We start from the raw sequence: 23,229 nt of genomic DNA, 5'->3' as shown, positions 1-23,229 counted from the left end.
ATGTAATACAGAGAATGTGCATTTGATGTGTACGCTTTTATTTGCTTCCAGGAAAACTGTGAATGATTCTCTTTTTGCCCTTATAAAATTATGCTGGCTGTGGAGCATCCTGTTTGCTTTGCTCCCTAGGCCTCAAGATACCCTAGAAGAGAGGATCTCTTTGTTGTGTGCTCAGTGGCCTTGATGTTTTGGTTAAAAAGGGCTTTGATATGTCTAGGGTATTGTTTATCATGTAAAAGAGCTTAATAATAAAATGATAATATTTCACATCATTCTAGTGTTGTCATTCATAATAACAACATGTGGAATTTTCCCTGTAAATTTTTTATCACTCACCTAGAGACTTTTTTGAGAAAATAAAGCCATAGTTCTGTGTAATATGATGGGTCTTTCTTTAATATCCTGTACAAACCTGAGAAAATCTCCATCAATATGCAGCAGTAAAAGTAAAGATATAAATGTCATGCCACTAATTAGGGTTAGCAGGAAGAACTTGTATTGGTATACATTTTTATGTATGTTATATTGCAGTAGGACAGAAATTCATTTTTTACTCAATATGCCTCATGTCTAGGAGGAAAATGTTTCTCTATTAGTAAAGAAATATTCCAGTATGGTATAGTTGTTGAGTTATGGCTGGGGATTCGCATCAGTCTGAGTGATCTTTGCGCTTCTCCCTAACTTATCACCCTGGCTTTTTGTGCAGATAAAATGGAAGCAGAGAGAACACTGTCCACTGAACAGAAGGGCAGGGTAAAATTGTAAAAGAAAAAGATGTGCTAAGTGCCAGAAAAGGCCGAGGGAGGAAACAGAAGTCGAACCCACTACTTTGTTGATATCTGGATTTGACAAAAAACTCCCATTCCAAAACTAGCAGGGGTGATGTCTGCTTCTTCTAGGGCATGCAAACCAGTTTGGTCCCAGTGAGGATTGGGAAAGGGAAGCTCATTGCCCAATTCACACACTGCACAAAGAGTCCTTTGAAGGGTGAGCTGGGTGGTACTTCTGCAGTTTACCAGAATGGGTGCAGGAATCAACCTGGGTGTAGGTGAATGTTCTACAACCAAGTGTGACTTCAAGCCTAATGGAGGAAGAGAGGAGGAATTCTCTCCTCCTCTTGGCCCTTCTGCAGGGCTTTAAGTATCCTGAGCTCAGGGGATAAATGTATCTTTGGCTGAGACCAAGACACTTCTCTGCTATTGCTTCAAGGCTAAAAGAGAGGGCTCCAGCTCTCTCCCTTTCTCCTCTGAAACAATTACTTCGTAGTTGTTGCTATAGATCTCTTCTAGAGCCAGGAACTTCCTGCAGCAAAAGAGCACTTGAAGTAGCAGCAGAACCTCAAGCCCTCTCTGTGAGAAAATCTGCCACAGTTCCTCTGCTGCTTGAGCTGTCTCCAGTTCTGGCTGGACAAAGGTAGCATGATCCAAGAAAGGAAATCCTCTTTCATGGATTGCTTGCTGGATCAGGAACTGGGATAGATCTATGTATGAATGTGGATGTGATCTCTTTTCACTCCATTACATTCTGTGGGTGCATGTCTTGATGAGCAGCCCCGGTATCTCAGAAGTTCTGGAACCAGAAGGCTGCTTTTGCAGGTGGATCTCCTTGTTTGGATAAGGGCAAAGAAACATAGGTGAAGGATAAAATAGGATGTCAAAACAAAGGAATAATTCTTCCTCTTTACCTTGCTCCTTCTTCCCCTCCATTTCCCCCTTCCCCTCCGTGGATTAGCACAATGTTTAAAATCAAAGAAGAGTTTTGTTTGTTTTGTAGTTCTTTCCTTAAATTGAAAGATGTCACAAACGGTAGCAGGAGATATATAAACAGAGGTTTTTGTTTGATTTTTGTGGTTGTATACCAGTATTCCTTATTTGTTAACATGTCGCTGATGTCTGTGAAGTGGAGACTTCAGACCTTGATCATGCTGTGAGAATATCCATCCTGGTTTCCAATGTAATGTTTTCATCGGATCAATATCTTCATCGGATCAATGATTGTGTGTACCAATATAGCAATAGAGGGAGGGCCTAAGGGAAAGGCTAAGGTACCAAAGGATTAATAGGAGAAGACTAGCTCGAAACCTGTGCTTCGCTACAATATTTATCTACTGTAAATCCAGTTATAATACTTTGGAGGAGAAAAATTTTGTGTGTGTGGTTTAGGATGGGCTTTTTGGTTTTTTGAATTGGTCTTGTAATATAATAGCACTAGCAGTAAAGCCCGTTGTGAAAGCAATACAACGAGATCTAGAAAGATGTGATTTGTAACAAATGCATAGGCTGGAAGGAGGTCCACTCACCTGCCCCCTGTAACGTGGTCAAGGTGTCTGTTCAGTGGTCTCAGTCTCCCGTGGTATTCTCTGGTGCCCTGAATGTGTGGCGCCGTCTGTATAAGGTAAAGGAGCAAGTGATGTCAGCCACCAAGGATAGTGACAGCAGCAGTGAGTCCCTGGGATCTCGTGTCTAAGGATCTTGTGGCCACAGCACCATCATGCTGCAAGCTGGTCTGTCTGTATATGTGAGACATAAGGTCTCTTGGGCTAAAGATCTTGTGCCCACAGAACCATCAATTTGAAAAGCAAGCACAGAAAAGTATAGGATGGGATTCTTGGACTGGCGCATTGTCCCAATGTGTAGTTCACTTACCTGGTCCTGTGATGAGTATGGTGTGTCTTCTCACAGCTGTCTCCGTTTCCCAGGGGTTCTGATAGTTCTTGGAATATGAAGTGTTGCCTGTAAAAAGAAAAAGTTAAAGTGATGCCTTGTCCACTTACCGGCCTTGTCCACTTACCTGGTTCCGTGACGTGTATGGTGTGTCTTCTTGCTGCTATCTCAGTCTCCTGGAGGTTCTTGGAATCGGAAGGGTTGCCAGAAGAAAGGAAATCATTAAGTGATGTCAGCCACAAAGGATGGATGTTGCAGCCATGAGTGATTCAGTTTTTTTGTGTAAAGTTATTGTGTGCATTGGGCAAAGTGTGTGTTAGTCTTTCCCATCTTCCAGAGCTAACTGGGTATGATCCACAGTCCTGCAGGACTGCATGTCCTACTTTACTGCTTGGACTGTTTTGGTGTAGAATTTTTGCTCACAGGACTCCACAGCTTAGCGGGAGCCTTGAACACTTCCCCAGCAATGTTCCCTCTAAGCCGTGTAGTCTTGTAAGCAAAAATTCTACTTTGTGAGCTACTGGCATTAAAGTTGTGAGCAAGCGATTTGGGCTTTTGCATAAATTAGTTTGTCCTGGAGCCATCCTTCCTGAGCTAAGACAAAAATGTGTGAGCTGGAAGCTAAAAAACTGTGAGCTAGCTCACACTAACTCACCTTAGAGGGAACAGTGTTCCCCAGCACTTTGAATTAGCACCAGAGCTTTAAGAGCTCTCCAGCTGTCACCTGGAGACTGGCAACAGCTTGTTTGGAGGGTGGGGTCTATGGCATTGTATTTGTCTGAGGTCCCCCTCTTCCTCCTCCTCCTCAGACCCCACCCACAGCAGGCTTCATCTCTAAAATATACTGGAAGTTTCCAACCTGGAGTTGGCAACCCTATGTCCTTTCCAGGCAACCATCAGCCTACCTTTATCTGCCTGTCTGTCTTCAGGTTTACATCCCCCCCCCCAGCCTCGGCCTAGGGAAAGGGCAGTCTTTCCCTGCAGTGGGAACCAAAGCAGCTGACATCAGTATCCTCTCCCCCGTATGATCCGCACAACTACCCTATGAGGTATGTTAAGGTTGAAAGTGTGTGAATGGTCCATAATCCCCCAGGCAGCTTTTAAAACATGAACCTGGGACCTGCACACCATCCTCTGAAGCGCTCTCTGTGGCGGTAATGGGGTGACTGCTGGCACCTTTTCCTATCTTTTTTTGCCTTGTGGTATTCTGCTTGTGGTGTGATCTGTCTTCTTTGTGATGTGGCATGATTGTGTTATTGGGTTTGTTTCTTTTGAAGGGGAAGTGATGTATTGTGAGTGAGGACATACTTTACCTCAGAATACAGTAGGTTCCATATGCAACTGACAGTTCCAACTGCCTTGCGGGGGGGAGTTTGAGGTGTGGAATGGAGTGAAGTCCAATCAGCTTCCATATGCAAAAGACCTTGAAACGCTGGGCGGGACTGCACAAAGCAGCCAGTCAACCCAGCCAGCGTCTTCTGACTGACAGTTCTTGCGGCCAAACACTAAAGGTGTGCATTTGGAACGTTGGAGCCCACTACGGCTTTATATATAAGGGAGAGATAGTATCCGAGCTTCAAAAAGGTGTTTGAATAATGCGAAGTGTGTTGATGGAAAAAACCAATGAACTGAATTTCGAAGTATAACATTGTTGAAGGAATGACAAAGGAGACTATTGTAGTGTAAAAAAAAAAGAGAAATACGTACAACTTTCCCCCCCTCTACTGAAGGACCTCTTTGTAGACCACATTGGTGGTTGTGTCCTCAGGTGCTGGATCACCAGGCTGCTGGGTGAGCTCACTCTGGAGCAGGCCATGTAGAACCGCCCCTGGGACTTGTTGATGGTCATAGAAAAGCAGACCTTGAGGGGGAATTACAGCCTCCTGTAGTCGAAGGGGTTATCTGATGGTATGAGTGGTATGGGTGGTATGAACACTGACTCCCCCCCTCCCCCAGCACTGCCAGTGAGCAATGTGGCCTTGATGACATTCCTGTGGAGGGCCTTCACTCAGAGTCTGATGCCATTGTAGAGTTTGGGCAGGTTGAGATCATGCAGCAGCATAACTGTATCAAAATGGCTCCTAGAAAGGTCCTGCACCATCTCCCTGTGAACATTCACGAACTGTATTGCCATACCGATTTTTTTGAGAAACCCCTAGTCAGGAGTCTTGGATTACTGATGTTATTACACAGACGACAGAACATTTTACCCCTTTTCACCTCCTTAGGGGTCGAATTTCTAAAAATCCCTTCTTAGTGGGTGCTGACGACATGGAAGGAATGCACTCCCCAAATTTCGTGTTCCTAGGTCCAGGGGTTTGGGTCCAGGGGATTTGATGAATCAGTCAGGACAAAAGGTTTAATAGAGAGATGCATAAACACTGCTTAGGTTTTATTTCAGTTGAAGATGAAGGCTGTAACACTTTTTTGAATTGGTATTTGAAGAAGGAGAGAGAGAGAGGTGTGTATGGCCTGCACAGCAGCGGGTTTTTTAAGAGTCCCAAGTCAGACTCTGCTTGTTGACAGTCTCACTGATTAATCAGGGCAGACGGGAGGGGCAGACACTAAACTTTAATCTGAGATTAATCCTTCTGTTGATTAATCCATTAAAGCTTTCATTTTGCTTGCAATATGCAGATTGGGAACCCTACTCCCTGTGCACAAAAAAGGCTTTTTATATCTGTATTCATACCATACATTTCTTAACCTGGGTATTCATAGGCCCGTGAGAAAGGCATGTTATATGAAAGTGAGAGGTGTGACCTAATTCTAAACTATGAAATAACATAAAGCATCAGTGCATGATGGTGTACATGAGTACTGATCATTAGACCTCATGGTTACAGTTAAATTTCCTGAGCTAACCCATGCCAATGTATGTATTACCTGAGCTAACCCATGGTGATTCGGTATTACTCAAAGTTGCATAATTTATAAAGATTATTATAAACCCTGTTTTTAAAGACTTGCACTAAATAAGTTAAAATTTTCTTTCCAGATTGTGCGTGGAAAGATGGAAGAGAACTTACCAGAAGAACAAGGTGCATTAGGTGTTGAGAGAGCTGGCAACACTCTTGGAATTTATGACTGTTTGCACACTACACACACTGGAGATGATCAAAGCACTTTGAGGACAGATGATAAACAGAGGATTTCGAATCCCAGTTCAGCAGCTACTGATGCAAATGGAAACGGGAGCAGTGTTGATACACAGTATATACCAGAAATCAATGGAGGAGGAGATTGTCATGCTAAATCCTTTGAAATACAAATAGAAGGATCCAAGAAAGCAGACTGCTTACCTGGCGCAGACTGTGGGCAACAGTTTTCCAAAATGGACAGCACAAATCAGTCCCTGATAGACATATTACATGAGCTCAGAGGGTATGATCATATAAAAAGGTCTGACAAGGTCTGTTCAGAAAGCCCGTATGACACAGATTGTACCAAGAACCTTATTTCAACAATACAAAGTACTTCCTCTCAGGAGGCTTTGCTAGAAGAGATAGAGTCTGAACTGCTATCGACGGATTTATTGAGAGATCATAAGCCTCCAAATGGAGTCTGCAAGAGTGAGGTTGCATTGGCTGTGTTTGAAAAATACATGCAAGATAAATATCTACAGCAAGAGCACACGATAAAGAAGTGAGTAATGAGGGCCTGTTGCTGTGGAGGTCTTTATACATGGGCATTTCTCTTTGTGTGTTATGGTGTTAGCTCTGTGTGCTGGGTAACTATAGTGATACATTGTGGGTGAAATGCTACTTTGGACAAACACATGATGGCTCCTGAAATCTTTCCATTTAAAAGGTTGATCATTTTACATATGATGATGCACGCATTACAAGTTTAATGTACAAATGGGTGTGTGGTTTTCCAGGTTCATGCTCGCTTATGCATTCAAACTTTGTTGGTCTTAAAGGTGCCGCTGGACTCAAACTTAGTTCTCACATCTGTTGTTAACTCCTTTATTATCTGTATACCAATTTACTGCTATTTACATGTCTTAAAAAGGTAAAGGTTCCCTTACTCGAAAGCCAGTCAAATCCGACTCTAGGGTTGCGGTGCTCATCTCCGTTTCAAAGCCGAAGAGCCAGCGCTGTCTGAAGACATTTCCGTGGTCATGTGGCCAGCATGACTAAACACCAAGGCGCATAGAACGCTGTTACCTTCCCACTGAAGTGGTACCTATTTATCTACTTGCAATTTCTTGCTTTCAAACTGCTAGGTTGGCAGGAGCTGGAACTAGAGACGGGAGCTCACTCCGTCATGCTGTCTCGAACTGCTGAACTACCGACCTTCCACAGCCTGCAGTTCAGCATCTTAACCACTTGAGCCACCGCAGCTCCTTACATGTCTTACCAAATGTGTTATTCTTAGCTGTACGGAGAGACTTGTGTACATGTACACTCCTTCAGAGTGTACTTATGCATCTTGACTCTAATTAACTCTATATGTTGTCGAAGGCTTTCACGGCCAGAGTTCATTAGTTGCTGTAGATTTTCTGGGTTGTGTGGCCGTGGTCTTGGCATTGTAGAACCTGACGTTTCGCCAGTAACTGTGTCTGGCATCCTCAGAGGTGTAACACAGAAAGATGGAGTACTCTCTGTGTCCAGGTGAGAAGAAAATGGTAGGCAGGTAATTTATATCTACTCCAGAAGGTGAGGTAGGGCTGAGTCTTTATCTTGTAGGAGTTCCCTAGACTATGTACATGCTAATGGAGGAGCTTTCCTAAGGTGGTTCTTTTGTATATGGATTGTTTCCTGAGGAGGTTTCCTGTTTCCTGAGGAGGTTCTTTTGTATGTGGATTGGCTGTTGAAATTTTAATCTTATCTGTAATGCTACTGTCAGATGTAGAGCCTTTTGTGTTTTTCAGGACAGGAAACCATGCCCTATTTATTTTTAAACTCTCCTCTACAGAAAAACTCTACAGTGTTAGCCAAACTGCTTTATGTACAGCAGATGGCAACTAAATTTAATATGGGTTCTTGCCAACATTTACGGAGGTCCGAATCCACTCCAGGTAGGTCCCAGTGAGAGAGACGAGACTGGTGATTTCCAAAACAATTTGTCTTTTATGGAATAATATCAAAATCGCATACACACAAAACAGAATCACTCACACAAGCAATCAAGTTCCTTTAGAATACAGAAATAGAAAAATAGTTTCTTTTTTACTTAGGAGGTAGGTTGGTATACGTTCATACTTATCTTTCCTGAAGCCTTGTCTGATGCAATGAAGAATTGAGGGGTAAGAAAATAAGACCTAGGGATGTTTCTAATTCACACCTGCTAGAACCAGCCAGCAAAGCGTGGACCTCTTTGGCTGCACACACCAAGAGATCAGAAATAGACAAAAGGATTGTTTGATAGAAAGCTGGACTTTAGGGGTAGAAAGCAGACAGGGGATGTTGAAGGGGTTTCCGGCTAGCAAAGACCCATCACATGGTCCCTGCTTTTTATAGTTGAATCTCCAGATGGGTGGCAACCTTGCCATTCTGTAAACCCACCCACCTGCAAGTCCATCCCATAACCTCAATCATTGGTGCATGTAGTAAGGGGCAGGTACCCTAGGGGTTGGGCCAATATTTGAAACTCTAAACTCTAACTCATGGAAAGCCATTTGGTCAGGTGTGAAGTCCTGGCATCCTGGACCCTCCTTGATGTGCAAATAGATCTTCGCTTTCCCAGGCAATCAAGGCACCTTCCAACAGGAAATGGCAATTCAGATGCAGATCAGATCCATGTACAGCAATGGGGAATTTCCTCTCCTTGGTTGTTGTTTCTGCTAACAATGGCGAAATATGCTTCTCTTTCCCATAAGGCTCTGAGCTGAATGTGTGTGCAGACCTCATTAACATAAAATGCAGGCAAGTGTCCTCTATGTGAAATCTCTCACAATAGGTAATGCAAGCAGCTTTCTCTATGCCTATGGGTATACATGTGTGTGCACAGTTCATGTAGTGTGAGTCCAGCAGATATAGATTCATAAGCAGAAAATATCAGTCTCTTTCTCAACAACAGCAAAACTTTCCTTGGATCTCCACATTGGGTTCCTCTCCATTGTCCCCTGCCTTGTAGACAAGATGGAGTCTCTAGGTGACAGTTTAGCCTATTGTGGCTTATCTGCCCAAACTGGAAAAGTGGTTTCTTCTCATGTCCTGTGAATTGGACTAGGTTCAAATCCCCACTGGTGCCATGGAATCTCACTGCGTGAAAGTTCGCTGGGTGACCTTGTGCCAGTCACACTCTCTCAGCTTAACCTACCGCACAGGGGTTGCTGTGAGGAGAGAATGGAGGAGAGGAGAATGATGTAAGCCGCTTTGGGTCCCCACTGAGGAGAAAGGCAGGGTACAAATGAATTAAAACAAAATTTTGAAAAATCTATTGCACATGCGAATCATTTGGATCTTTCTCCCCCTCCCCCAAAGGCTGACAGCAGTATCTGTCCCATTGGGACGTAACCTGGCAGCGGGATGTGAATTAGCAGTCCTGTCCTACTTAGGCCAGTTACATTAGCATAACCAACAGCTGGTGTACTCTGTTCTAGGAGCACGGTGGCTTCTTCCCCCCAGTCCCTCTTTCTGCCAGCTATGAGTTTGCTGATGGGCTCCTGTACATGGACAGAGTGTAGTCTCAATTAGTGCAATATTGGGATCTATGCCAAAAATAACTTTGGGTGTGTGCACACATCCATAGCCTTGCCTAAAGCACCCCCCCCCCCCTTTGCATCTTGGCCATTTAGTACCAGACTGTATCTGAGAGCCAGTTTGATGTAGTGGTTAAGTGCGTGGACTCTAATCTGGGAGAACCGGGTTTGAGTCCCCACTCCACTAGCACCTGCTGATGTGACCTTGGGTCAGTCACAAGCTCTGGCACAGCTGTCCTTGAAAAAGAGCAGTTTGTGTCAGAGTTCTCTCAGCCCCACCCACCTCACAGGGTGTCTGTTGTGGGGAGGGGAAGGGAAAGGAGTTTGTAAGCCGCTCTGAGACTCCAAGTGAAGGGCGGGGTATAAATCCAATCTCTTCTTCTTCTTCTTCTATATGATGCACTGCATTTAACTTTAATCCAGGCTATTCCACTCATTTCCTACCACCTGTAGCCACGTTTCCATTTTACCCCTTCATCTTTCTGGTATGTTTGGGACACAGATGTTCACTGAACCAATATCGGAACCAATAGCCAAGAACTGTAATCTTTTAAAAATGCTTCTGAGACAGACAGGTCAAATGTTGGTGCCCTGAGGTGAGCTGTATTCAAGTCTGTGAACTATCTATCAGCCCCGGCCTTCCAGGGCACCCTTGTAATTTACGGAAAGGTCTCCCAGCTGCAGCAGGCTTTATTGTCAGGCTGGGGTGTGAAGAATTCCCAGGCAGCTTTGTTTAAGTTCTTAAGGTGCTAATTTTACTGTCTGCTGCAGATCTAACTCAAATCAGTTAAAACCCTGCTATTTAGTAGCCTCCACATCTAACAAAACATTTTGGTCGCCTTGGATTACTGTTGGTTAATCTTGAGTAATTATCCTACTGTGAACCCTGGCAGACTTCAGCTTCAAAGAGAGGATACCCTTGATGCGGAAAGTAAGAGTAGTTGTGCTGTGGCTTTTAAGTTTATGAGCTGGTCGAAGCATAACAAGTCTTCCTTTTAACATGGTCACAGCATCAAGAACAGGATTGTGTGCTCTGCCCCTGCCCATGTTCCTTTTTCCTCACCTGATGTGAGCAGGCTGTTTCTAGTCCAGCACTGAAACAAAGAACCTTTTTGGGGGGTCATCGCATTACTGTTGATATACCTATAACAATGAACCATAGTTAGTGAAGGATGGAAGGAGGGAGATTCTGATCTCATAACTGGTTCCTGATTTCTTAACCATGGTTCAGGAATCACCACTGTTACATTTGTACTTTCCCAGTGGATGTACCTTGCCAGAAGATATTCTGACTGGAGACTCTGAAAAATCATTCCTTACCACTTGTTTGCTCTTTAGATGTGATGCGGCTGCAATTGTTTTGGAAAATACATGACATTTAGGAGTTGGCTTTCATTCAGATCTATTGTATTAGGGACAAGTTATTTCAGTTTCACTTGCTTTCACTGGTCTGGATGTGTTGTGTCAATTCAGTATTGTTTGTATGTGGAATGCACACTAGTGTTTCCCCTTTTCTCCCATATAGATTTGGACCTTTTCCAGGTGATTAACTTGAAAGATTATCTACCAAACTTGGCCTGTGGTATTAATGGTCCTGTTTAGCCAACAGCAGTTTCACTTCATAAACTTTCCAAATGTCACCCTCAGCTGCTAAACAAGCTTGGGCAACTTCAAATAAGAATTTTATTAAAATGGCTGGAGTTCCTAAATCCTCTGAGGTTTTTAACTTGGTTTTAGTATTATAGGGTACAAGTGGAGACCCGCAAGTTCTTGCGGGATGGTTATCTCATTTGTCACACCTTTGCTTCCTCTCCTCACCCCCTACCTCTCTCACACTATTTCTCCTCCATGCATGTGACTTCCTCTCTCTTTCTGATCTGTCATCTTTCTCTTTGTTTTTCTGCCACCTCACTTCATCACTCTGTCTCTCTCTTTCTGCCCCCACCCCATCATTCTTTCTTTCTGCCCCTATCACTCTCCCAGCCTCCTGCCTGCTTCCTCCCCCACTTCACAGAGCAGCAGCAGTGGTGGTGGCAGTGCTCCTAGCCACCCACCTGCTTCCTCTCCCCCCACAGCAGCAGTGGCAGCGGTCTGGGAATCACAACGGATCTCCCAGCTACAGAGATCAATTCACCTTAGGGCTGCCAGCTCCAAGTTGGGAAATTCCTGGAGATTTGGGGATGGAGCCTTGGGACAGTGAGGCTTGGGGTGGCAAGCAGCCTCAGCAGGGTATGATGCCATAGACTCAACCCTCCAAAACAGCCATTTTATCCAGGGGAACTGATCTCTGTCTCCTGGGCAACAGTTGTAATTCTGGGTGGTCTCCAGTCCTCACCTGGAGGCTGGCAATGGTGGTCCTCGTGGAGGAAATGGCTGGATGGTGGAGTCGATGACATTACACCAGTCCATTTTCATGTGCATTTCTCCCTCTTGTCAGTTCTTGATCAGGGTTTCAAATGATTGCAGTGTGGTTTTTGAGACTAGGCTTACCCGTCGACAATTTGGGATTTCCTAAGAGTTGAATAAAGATATTTAACAGTTGATCGTCGAGCTCAATTGCAATTGATAACTGAGGAAAAAAAAAACACAGCAAGTTTTATAAGGGGTCAGTTTAAAATCACAATGTTTCAAAAAGAAAATCAAATTGTACATAGAACTCGATGCAAACTCAGCAGTTGTATTTGGAGTTAAATTATTTTAACAAATAAATTTATTTAATGAAATGTCTGTTTGGGTTTCCTTTCCCCATCCCCTCCTTATTTTTCTTGCTCGAAAACAGAACTCATTCTGCCATATTTTTAATCACTCAGTGAGAATTTAGTTGACCCCACCAAACTGGTTCTGTAAAGGAACATATTTGTCATGTATTCTTGGTGAGAAACTCTAAATCCCCATTCATGCATATTCAGCTAATAGGTGATGTTTTTGCAAAATATCCTATTTCCAAGCAATACAACAGGTTGAATTAAACCTCTCTGAAGTGGACTATAACTACACATTTGATATATAATAAAGCTAAATTCGGCTATTACTAGCAAGCCAGCATTGATCTAAGATGCATTGGGTCCTAATAAAACATCACATCAGGTCTGCTACTCAGAGGCCTTTGCACTTCTGTTGCTCTGCAGAATGTCCATTAGTTTGAGTCTGATAGTGCTATTTCAGTCGTGGTGGTGCTCATGTTAACACGATTGTTCCAGCCAACTGACAGTGATTAGCAGTTGCATTGTCGTCCTACCCCAAACATTCTAATCTCTCACTGTTGATGCCTGAAGCAGATCCCTGCAGAGGCCATTTCAGAAGGTCTTGGGGGAAATTCAACCGTCCCTGAAGGGATTTTTTTTAGTTTTTGGATTTTTCTACAAACCCAGGAAGTCTACTGACTATGTAGGAAAAGCTGTTGGAGGAGAGTGAGTCCCCTGTTGGTGGAAATAAGTATCCGCATACACAAAAAACCCTCTTGAAAATAGAATAAGGATACAGTCATCAAGTTAAACACATGATTATTCTTTATTTAGCAGATTATTGCTTGAACAAAAATGAACGGTTTTATTCTAGCTAAATGTCTAATTTATCTTAAGGTGGTGCTTATTTTTTTTAATTCAAAGAAAACCCTCTTGAAAATAGAATAAGGATACAGTCATCAAGTTAAACACATGATTATTCTTTATTTTAGCAGATTATTGCTTGAACAAAAATGAACGGTTTTATTCTAGCTAAATGTCTAATTTATCTTAAGGTGGTGCTTATTTTTTTTAATTCAAAGTTTGAGACCATAGTGTCATAGGAAGTGTTTGTGGTTTGTTGGTTAAACAAGTGAGAGACATATTGCCTAGGGCTTCAGTTCAGCTGTGCCCTCTGAGCTACAACAGTATGTAAGCATGTAGCCATGACAGCAAAATGTTGACATCACATTCAGAAGCTGCATGAATATTAGTTGCTGAGGATGAGCACTGTGGAAAGGCCTTCATGTCCTACTTGAAAGATTCCTTGAAGCATTTGGCTCAGCACTGTTGGAAGCAGGATGTTGTAATTAGGGGTGTGCAGTCAGATATTGCCGACCTGATAAGATGTCCAGTATTTAAGGTGTCAGGTCAGCTACATCCCACACTGCTGCTGTCTCCATGATGTGGCTTCAGATTCTGATGTTGTCATTTGCAATAACATTGGAATCGGGAGTCATATGGGGAATCAATGGTAGCTAGGGAATACTCCCCAGCTAAACTAGGGAATGCTCCCCTAGGCTAAACTGTGCCCACAAACCCATCTTTGGTCCCACTGGATATCCCAGGGCCAAATTGCACCTTGTCAGAAGCTCTAGGGCATTATAGGCCTTTCTGCCCCATAAAGGCCCCACTAGCAGCATTGGTGGCTGCCCCAACAGCGGGGAGAATGCTGGACCAAATGGCAGATTCCTTGACTCCATGACGCTTGGCTGCCTCATGGAAGTCCTGAGCTAAGCCTCAAAATGTTCCTGTTCTGTTTTTGTTTTGTTTTTCATTTTACAAATTGTGTAGAGTTCTAAAACTGAGTGGTGCTCCTAAGATGTAACGTCTTTTCCGTTATTGCTTTATGGGAGTTAGGGCTGAATGTCAGAATTATGTCACAGCCTCTGATGCTGGCTGGCAGCGGGCCAGAGCCTGCCAAAGGGGGGATCCCCCACCCCCACCTGGGGAATGGTGTCCCTATTTGTCCCTGAAACTCAGGGCTCATTCTCAGGGTGGCAGGTTGCTATCTAAGGGCTATCATCTAACCCTGCCTGCCCCTATTGGTGTCTGGAAGTAGCATCATTAGTACCACTAGCAAGTTAGACTGCTAGTCAGAGCGGCATGTACCACTGTGTGCACTCTAGAAGAGTCTGCATATCCTTTCACCAGAAGAAACTGCTACAGTATGGAAGGTGGTCTGCCCAGACAGCGAGCACTTTGGCTCTGTTAGAATCTAGAATCCTGGCAAGGCAGCTATTTTTTTTTTTTTTTAATTAATCCTACAACCTTTGCTTTGACTAACCGGTATGCTTTTTTTATTTTAATGGGCAGATTAATTAAGGAAAACAAGAAGCATCAGGAACTAATTTTGGGTATTTGTTCTGAAAAGGACAGCTTAAAAGATGAACTGAAAAAAAGAACAGAAACTGAAAAACAGCATCTCGGCATTATTAAACAGGTACAGAATTATGCCTATTAACACCTCACTGGCATTTATCAAAATAATATTTGTATTTCTAGTTCAGTTTTTAAGGTGTTCTTGGAGCCAGTGTATGATATTGCATGCTACTTTTTCATGAAGACCAATAACACTTTTTCTGTAGTTACGAACATTGGTATTGTCCAAATCTTAATATTGTGCTGAACTTTCTCAATTAATTGCTCAAATAGCAATTGAGATAACAGCCTGCAGGAAAATAATCTAATGTCTCTTAGGGGCAAAATGCATACTTATTTGCATATATGGGCAGAAAAGTTCCTCCGTTGATTATTTTATGTGCTGCTGGAGGGTCTGTTTCCCAAACAGAATATTATATTGTAATGTTACTATTTACATTTTTACCTATTTATTTTATTCAATTTATACCCCGCCCTCCCCGCTATGCGGGCTCAGGACGGCTTACAAGGGCATTACCTATGAATTGGGACTGAAGGTGTGTTAGCCATTTATTGACATTTTGTTGGCCTGAACCACTGAGATCAAATTAGATGTCCTGGGAGAGTCTGTGTATTTATTCATGTGCCTTACCTTTCACATAGAATCATAGAATCACAGAGTTGGAAGGGGCCATACATGCCATCTAGTCCAACTCCCTGCTCAATGCGGGATCAGCCTAGAAGAAGAACAGATTCACTCTGAGTCTCAAAGCGGTTTACAAACTTCTTTCCCTTCCCCTCTGTTTCCAGAACTGTACTTGAGAGAACAGCTCTGACAGAACTATGGCTTGCCCAAGGTCATCCAGCAACTGCAAGTGGAGGTGTGGGGAATCAAACCCAGTTCTCCCAGATTAGAGCCCATGCACTTAACCACTACACCAAACTAGGGCATCTCTGACAAGTGTTTGTCCAGCTGCTGCTTAAAGATTGCCAGTAAGGGGGAGCTCACCACCTCCCTAGGCAGCTGATTCCACTATTAAACAACTCTTACTGTAAAAAAAAGAGTTTTCCCTAATATCCAGCTGATACCTTCCCACCCTTAATTTAAACCCATTATTGAGAATCCTACCCTCTGCTGCCAACAGGAACAGCCCCCTGCCCTTCTCTAAGTGACAGCCCTTCAAATATTTAAAGAGAGCAATCATGTCCCCCCCTCAACCTCCTCTTCTCCAGATTGGTGTAGTGGTTAAGTGCGAGGACTCTAACTTGGGAGAACCGGGTTTGATTCCCCACTCCTCCACTTGCACCTGACCTTGGGCAAGCCATAGTTCTGGCACAGCTGTTCTTGAAAAAGAGCAGTTTCTGCCAGAGCTCTCTCAGCCCCACCTACCTCAAAGGGAGTCTGTTGTGGGGAGGGGAAGGGAAAGGAGCTTGTAAGCCGCTCTGAGACTCCTTTGGGTAGTGAAGGGCGGGGTATAAATCCAATCTCTTCTTCTTCCTCCTTTAAGTAAGGATGGAGAGGGTGTCTAATTTTAACTGTGGGAGCAGCGTGAGGTAAGGTGATGGAGGGGGCAGGACTTGCTGCTGTTCTCCCCTGCATATTGGTTTAAAAGTAGCCCACCTCCATATACCATGAGAATGGGAAGAGACATGAATATATTACACATAGGTCAGATTGTAATGGCTTGACTTTTGGCTGCTGGAGCAGAAAAAGTGCTATGTGGTTATCTTCCATATGAGGTAATATTACTGCTTTGGATTGCACTTTTAGAGACCTTATGCTTCACTTCTCCCTAGTTATGAGGGTAACACTATCTTATATATCACCAGGAGTCATTTCATAGAAAAAGAGGTGCAGGAGCTCATTAGCATAACTCATTAGCATAATTTATTTTCATATGCCACACCCCCTGGCATCACCGGAAGTGTGTCAGAAGGCAACACCCACCGCTCAGGCCCCACTGGACTGTTTTGGATTGCTCGCTATTGGGGGGGGGGGAACGTGCAGATCTGGCCTCGCAGAGGAGGGAGAACTTGTACCTGAATAAAACTTGGTCTTAAGGGTGCCACTGGACTGTTTTGGACCGGGGGGCCGGGGGAGCTCTGCAATTTACCTGGCTGCGTCTTGCTCTGACTAAGGGCTGCTGGGAGCAGGGGGTGGGGCTTGTTGCATGTGCCTGCCCCTGGGCTCTTTACTGCCGGAAAATGACCCCTGTATATCACAACTTTTAAAACCTGCTCAAGCTGCAAATTGGTATTTTTACTCATATATGCTGACATTTCTCTCATTAATTGCTGCTTTTTTTCAGTTAGAGGCCAGAATAGAGGACCTCCAAAAAGAAGTTAAAGGTTCTAAAGATAAACTTGTATCTCAAGATGCTGCTGCAAAAAACGCTATCCAGCAACTTCACAAAGAGATGGCCTTTCGTACTGATCAGGTACCTTTAGACAGTAGGCGCCATACAAATGAAACAGAGACAGTTATTTTGCTGAACACTGAATATGTTTTGGCCTGAACAAATTATTGCAAATCATTTTGCACTCCGGATTCATTTATGATACCTGATGAAAATGTGATTTTAAAATTTCCATATGATGTATTTATATCATGCTTTGGAAAACAGTCAGTCAGTAGGAGTCCAATAAACCATGAGCAGAACCAGTTCATTGAATGGATCTCTTCCTCTCTGTCTCACAAAAGCTACTCTAGAGGGTCAGGGAGACTTTGGTAACAGAGTGGGGTGCAGTGGGGGACTGCAACTTCAGGAGAAATTGGCAGAAATCCCCCCCCCCCCCCCACCCCTTGTGCAAGCTCTTCCACAAAAGAAGTAAGAGGTTACTTGGAAGGGAAATTTCTGCCAGATCACCTTCAAGATGCACCTCCTCAATGCTGGATACCACTCTGATCTACAGCCCTCAGGAGTAGCTCTTCATGTGTCATTGAATCCAGCCCAATGTGCTAACAAATGTGTTTGTGTGACCAGTAGGCAAACCTGTAATGCGTTTGCTGTAGGACAAATGCTCCTCTTCTTGCAGTTCTACTGGTATAGAGCAGCAATTTCTTCTGGAAGTAGAGATGAGGAGGAGAAAACTGCTATGTATCTTAACAGGAAATGTATTCTTATATAACAAGTTGTGGTTTCTCCTTAGAAACAGCCTTCAGATGCTGCTGCACTATAGTGTGTGGCAGTCATATAGTATGGTAAAACTATCTGACTGTTAAATAATGACTACTTAAATAATGGCTACTATCAAAAGAGAACATATTTCAGCAATAACGTCTTTCAGAATAGAATTAGTAAAGCAGTAAAGACAGATTTAGAGCCTTTGTTAAAGGTAGTGTGGTACACCAATGATTGCCTGGGTGTTTTATTGCCAGTATCCACAGGTAAAATTGTTTATTAATTAATTGTATTTAAAACATTAATATCTCATATTTACACATTAGCCCAAAGCAGATTACAAACATGACCACAGAGCAAGTAACACGGTTAAACTGTACACAAATATACTATGAAAGCTAACAAAGCTTCCAAGGAAAGCAACATCAGATTGATTTGCTAGAAGAGGTAGCGTCTCCAAATTCAGTTTTAGAACTATGTGTTTCACATAAGGGCCTCCTAAAAAGGCATGGCCTTAACATTTTACTTTTCTGGGTTGTAACCAATTGGTTTCATGTTCTTGTTCCTTGTTCTCTGCCTCCATTCCTCTTAAGTTTTATTTTTAGATTGCAAGTTGCTTTGGGCACAAACCAGTTTGGTATCCACTGTGGCTCTGTGAAGGGCCAGGTTAAAAGACTGGAAATTATAACTTGGTTTGAACACAACAGCTAAACTATGTGTGGTCCAAATCTCAGTCTTGAATGCTCCCTTTGTGCAGTACAATTCCTGCTTTTCTTTCCTCTTTGGTATTATTTTACTTTATTTACACAATCTGCGTCCCCAGCTTTCTGCCCTCATCAGGGCCACCAAGGTGGCTAACAGATTAAAAACGTACCTTAAAAGCCATTTAAAAACAAATACATATCCTTCAGACAATTAAAGTCCAGCTAAATACACACACACAAAACCCCCCATAAAAACAGGGAGGGATCGCTGTCTTTACCTGCTAGCCGAAGGTGGCAACAGAAGGGGACCAGTGAGTTTCCCTCAGGAAAGTGCTCCAAAGTTTTGGTGTCATGATCAAGAAGGCCCTTTTCCTGGGTTGTCACCTGCCTAATCTCGGAAGGTGGGGGCACCTGAAACAGGGGCTCCAGAGATTTCCATAACCCTGAGGTAGGCTTGTAAGGATTAGATAGCCCTTGAGTTATGCTGGTCCCAAGCCTTATAGGGCTTTAAAGATCAGCAGCAGCAACATGAATTGTGCCGAGCCAGTGGAGAGGGGCCAAGACTGGAGTTATATGGCCCCTATAACCCACTCCAGTCAACTTCTTGGCTGAAGCATTCCAGTTCAGTTTTCCAATCACTCTTCAAGGGCAGCTTCATGCAGAGTGCATTGTAGTAATCTGATCCATTAATCTGAACTACATGTAACTAGTGGGCATGTACCACAGCGCCCATATCTTTTCTACCTAGGAAAGGCTACAGCTGTCTAACCAGTTAAAGCTAGTAAAAGGCACTCCTGGCTATAGCTGCCATCTACTTTATCCAGCAGTAGGCTGGGGTCCAAGAGCAGCCCCAACTAAAGCCGCAAACTAGAGCCAGTCTGGTGTATTGGTTAGGAGCATGGATGCTAATCTGGGAGAACCGGGTTTGATCCCCCCATTCCTCCACATGCAGTTGCTGGTGTGACCTTGGGTGAGTCACAAGTTCTCTCAGAGCTGTTCCCTCAAGAGCAGTCCTTAAAAGAGCTCTCTCAGCCCCATCTACCTCACAGGGTGTCTGTTGTGGAGAGAGGAAGGGAAAGGAGATTGTAAGTGAAGGGGGGGTGTTAATAAATCCAATCTCCTCTTCTTCTTCAAAAGGAGTTCAACACCATCCAGAATGGGTGACACCTTAAGTCCCAGGTCAGACCTTTAGATCACTAATAGTCTTGCCGGGAATAAGCTTCAGTTTTTTAGCCCAATGGATATTCGAAAACTGTCCCCAGGCACTTGTTCAGAGTTTCTACAGCCTCCCTGAAATCATCCAGAAGCATGAGATAGGCTTGTGTCACCTGCATATTGATGATGCTGCTGCCCAAATCTCTGGATGACCTCACCCAGCAGTTTTATGCAGACGTTGAAAAGCATAGGGGACAAGATGGAGCCTTATGAGATCCCAAAGGCCAGTCAGTTGAGCAGCTGTTCCCCAGCACCAACATCTGCAACCTGCTCTCCAGGTTTCCCTAGGGAGGCTCCCAGTCCCAGCCCAGAAAGGCAGTCCAGAAGAATACTATGACTGATGGTATCAAAAGCTGCTGAGAGGTCCAGGAGAATCAACAGAATCACATTTCCTCTGTCCATCTCCCAGCACAGGTCACCAACTGGGCAACCAAGGCTGTTTTAGTCCCATAACCAGGCCTGAAATCTTGTTCATCCAGGAATTCTTGAAGATGTCCAGCCACTACCCATTCAAGAATCTTGCTCAAGAATGGAACATTTGAAACTAATTGATAATTACTGAAATTTCCTGTAGGCAAAGCACAGTTCCTCACTACGTCCAGGCTGGATGTTCTTTGTGCTTGTCCTCTAAAACAGAATTGCTGTAGTTTGCCAATTGGAATGTAATGTTCCATTTATACAGGGAGGTAACCAGAGTATGTGAGATAAGGAAGGTGCATCATTTGGTCTTATTGGTGAACTAGCTCCTAAACTGAGTCATAGTTTCAGATCCCTCAATTCTATTTTAAGAAGCCGTGTGTGCAGTAGGCTCGTATGTAAGCTTTATAAATTAGGGGAAAGTAAATGTGTAATGCCCAAAGTAAATGTGTAATGTTTGATGTTTTAAGGCAAATAAGAAATGCGAAGAAGCCCGCCAAGAAAAGGAAGCCATGGTTATGAAGTATGTTAGAGGAGAAAAGGAATCCCTAGACCTCCGTAAGGAAAAGGAAGTACTGGAAAGGAAACTGAGAGATGCAAATAAAGAAATCGAAAAGCACAGTTATAAAATAAAGCAGCTTTCTCAGGAAAAAGCACGGTTGCATCAGCTCTTTGAAAACAAGGTACAGCGCTTTTGGTGACTATGTATTCCTGTCACTTGACCTTGGATTCGAAAAATGGTTAAAATGCTTAAATGGCTTGCATTGCTTTTTAAAATTTGAATGAGAAATGGAATATAATATGGAAGGTAGTGGGCTTGAGGGTGGAAACTTCAATAACTTCTGCTATGAGCCATGTTGTGGTTCCCCAACTCGACCTACTGACATAGGAGAACTAACATTCCCAAGCACGCTGAGGCCTGATTTGGTTCAGGAGCATGGGGTGGGGGGAGAAGTGCTTCAGCCTCCCCCCCCATGCTGTTTTCCCAAGCTGAAACAGCCAAGGTGGCAACCCTGTTTGTCCCACTGTCCTTTCCTCACACCACATTCCTGAGCCTAATTGGGGCCTGGCACACTTGGGAACATCAGTTCTCTGACATCATGTCAGTCTATAAATCAAGTCAGGCAGCCCAACTTGTGGCAGTTGCCACATTGTTTGGCCCTGAGTGTTCTTGTGAAAAAGAGGGAAATGAACTGGAAGGAAAAGTACAGCTATGGTTCTGTAGAAGCTTTCCATAATTGCAAAGCGAGGTATTTGGGTGCTGAATGCTATTGGATTATTTACTTGCTAAATAGAAAGGTTAAGGAAGTGTAAATGTTCTTGTCCTCATTATCATTTGTATTTGGGGTATTTTTTTGAATTTGTTTTTTTAATATTTGTTTCTAGATAGTTGACTCTTGTTTGTTGGCTGAGGCTGTACAAACAAAACACCCAGGCGGATTCCTTAAGAGGAGTTTTAACCGGTGTTCTTCTACCATTGTGCAAAAAAGATATGCTAAATCCTTGCAGGAAAGCAAGATCTGAAGACAAACTAGATAATTATTTCATATTTCTCCACAATGAGGCTGTTACTGCCCCCTCATGGTGATTTTTAAAATATTCACAAATTCCTTGGAGTTCCCTGACATTGTATTGCAATGTCAATCTTCTGTCTAGTTGCATTTTTGTACCTGAGGCTTGAAGTAGATCTTTGCTTGGTGTCTTTGCAAGGTAAATGTAAAGGCTGCTTTGGCCAAAATGCCAGTTTTCATTCCGAATGCCTTTCTCCACTGCATCCTCTTTTGACTACTGAACAGGTCAGATCAGCTGACGGGCTTTTCAAAGACTCTTTCATCCTTCTCTAGTGGCATAGAACAGAAACACGAAGGCAGAATCTGCCAAAGACCCCTTCCCCTGAAAAATCCAAATTATTTTATGATTTTGTTCAGTTAATTATTTTCTTGTGTGCTTAATTCCTCTTTCCAGAAGACAGGAAATGAACTTTTATTTAGTATAGGCTTCTGTCCCTCTAGCCATGTCAAATTAGTAGGCTTAACTTCAGATCTAATAATCTACAATTGTCCTTTTTAAGGAAGGTGAAGCCACCAGAATGTCAAGAGAAATCGAAAAATTAAAAGAAGAAATCAATTCTCATGTGATTAAAGTGAAGTGGGCCCAGAACAAATTGAAGGCTGAAATGGATTTACACAAGGTTGGTATGTTGAAGTTTTGGAGATCTCATTCATATCTGTGTCACCTTTTAAAAAAATTGAACTACACTGAATTGGCTCTTTTCAGATGGGGATTTTCAAGATTTCAGAGTAATCTGTGAAAGTGGGTCAAGTTGATTCACATGGGACCATAAGCGAGGGAGCTCTACTGTTCTTTCTAAGCAGTTTTAATTTCATGTTTTTCTTCTGAGTCTAATTCTGTACAGGAAAAGTTGGAAATGGCTGAAGGGGATGGAAACTGGACCAAAATGACAACTTCTGACACTTAGCAGTGCAGTGCTAGTCTTTTAAAAAAGGGTGGGATACCCTAACTGGGTCAGAACTCCTACTGATGAAAAGTTATACATAAATGCATTTGGTGAAATGGAAAAGCTATCTGCTGTGAAGTTCCTAACTAGATTGCTTCTGTACATGAGAAAAAATGGCAACAAATCAGATATTCAACAGGGAAATGCATGGAGGTCCCCCCACCCACCTTTTCAAGTGCCAAAACAAGCTTGGGAGGGGGGCGACAAGAGGTCCTGTGGCCACCACATATCCAATCCAGATCTGGCCTTTGCACCAATTTTTTAAGGACTATAACTCCTTTTAAAATGGTATAGGCAGCTATAGGGATGGACCTGCAGCTGCTCCCTCTTGTAGTTTGGCCTTCAGTCCCTTGCAGGGAAAACAGTGACGGTCTGACAATGTGAGTGATGCACATTTGCTCAGGAATAAGTCATATTCAATACCATCTACTTCCAAATTACACATGCATAGGATTGCAGCCGTGTATTTTTCCCTTCTGAAAGAAGTCTTGGGCAGTGACTCTTTCATTTTTTAAAATAGTGCGTAGCTTACTGTGAACATTACTTAACTAATGGTTAACCACTATTACTTCCCTCCTAGGAAACCAAAGATCGGCTTAAAGAGGCAACAACAAAATTGACTCAAGCAAAAGAGGAATCAGACCAGATACGAAAGAACTGCCAAGAAATGATAAAAACTTACCAAGTAGGCATAAAGTCTCAGGAGCTTAATATTATTGATTGTCAGGTTTTATTTTTCCTTGCAAGCTCCACCCTACCATATCTTGTGGCTGTACACCTGAGATGGCTTTATACTTTCCCATACTGAGATAAACAAAACAAACCCCAAAACAAAAATCTTCTGGCATGGGCAAAAA

The 23,229-nt window shown here is 43.1% G+C and overlaps 1 protein-coding gene across 1 annotated transcript in view; it reads left to right on the top strand.

Annotated features, from left to right (window-relative positions):
- The window catches only part of CCDC186 (coiled-coil domain containing 186), a 57,127-nt gene that overhangs the window by 12,967 nt on the left and 20,931 nt on the right, over nucleotides 1-23,229 (top strand). The window contains exons 2-7 of the mRNA XM_015421499.1: nucleotides 5,662-6,308; nucleotides 14,352-14,478; nucleotides 16,706-16,834; nucleotides 20,325-20,537; nucleotides 21,926-22,045; nucleotides 22,953-23,057. Coding sequence (XP_015276985.1) covers nucleotides 5,677-6,308; nucleotides 14,352-14,478; nucleotides 16,706-16,834; nucleotides 20,325-20,537; nucleotides 21,926-22,045; nucleotides 22,953-23,057 — 1,326 coding nt within the window. The 5' untranslated portion in view covers nucleotides 5,662-5,676. The remainder of the gene's footprint in view (nucleotides 1-5,661; nucleotides 6,309-14,351; nucleotides 14,479-16,705; nucleotides 16,835-20,324; nucleotides 20,538-21,925; nucleotides 22,046-22,952; nucleotides 23,058-23,229) is intronic.

The sequence above is a fragment of the Gekko japonicus genome, unplaced genomic scaffold, assembly GCF_001447785.1.
Source record: "Gekko japonicus isolate JY-2015 unplaced genomic scaffold, Gekko_japonicus_V1.1 scaffold1116, whole genome shotgun sequence".
Lineage (NCBI taxonomy): Eukaryota > Metazoa > Chordata > Lepidosauria > Squamata > Gekkonidae > Gekko > Gekko japonicus.
Note: the sequence above shows the minus strand (reverse complement) of the source record. Positions and strands in the feature narration are given on the sequence as shown.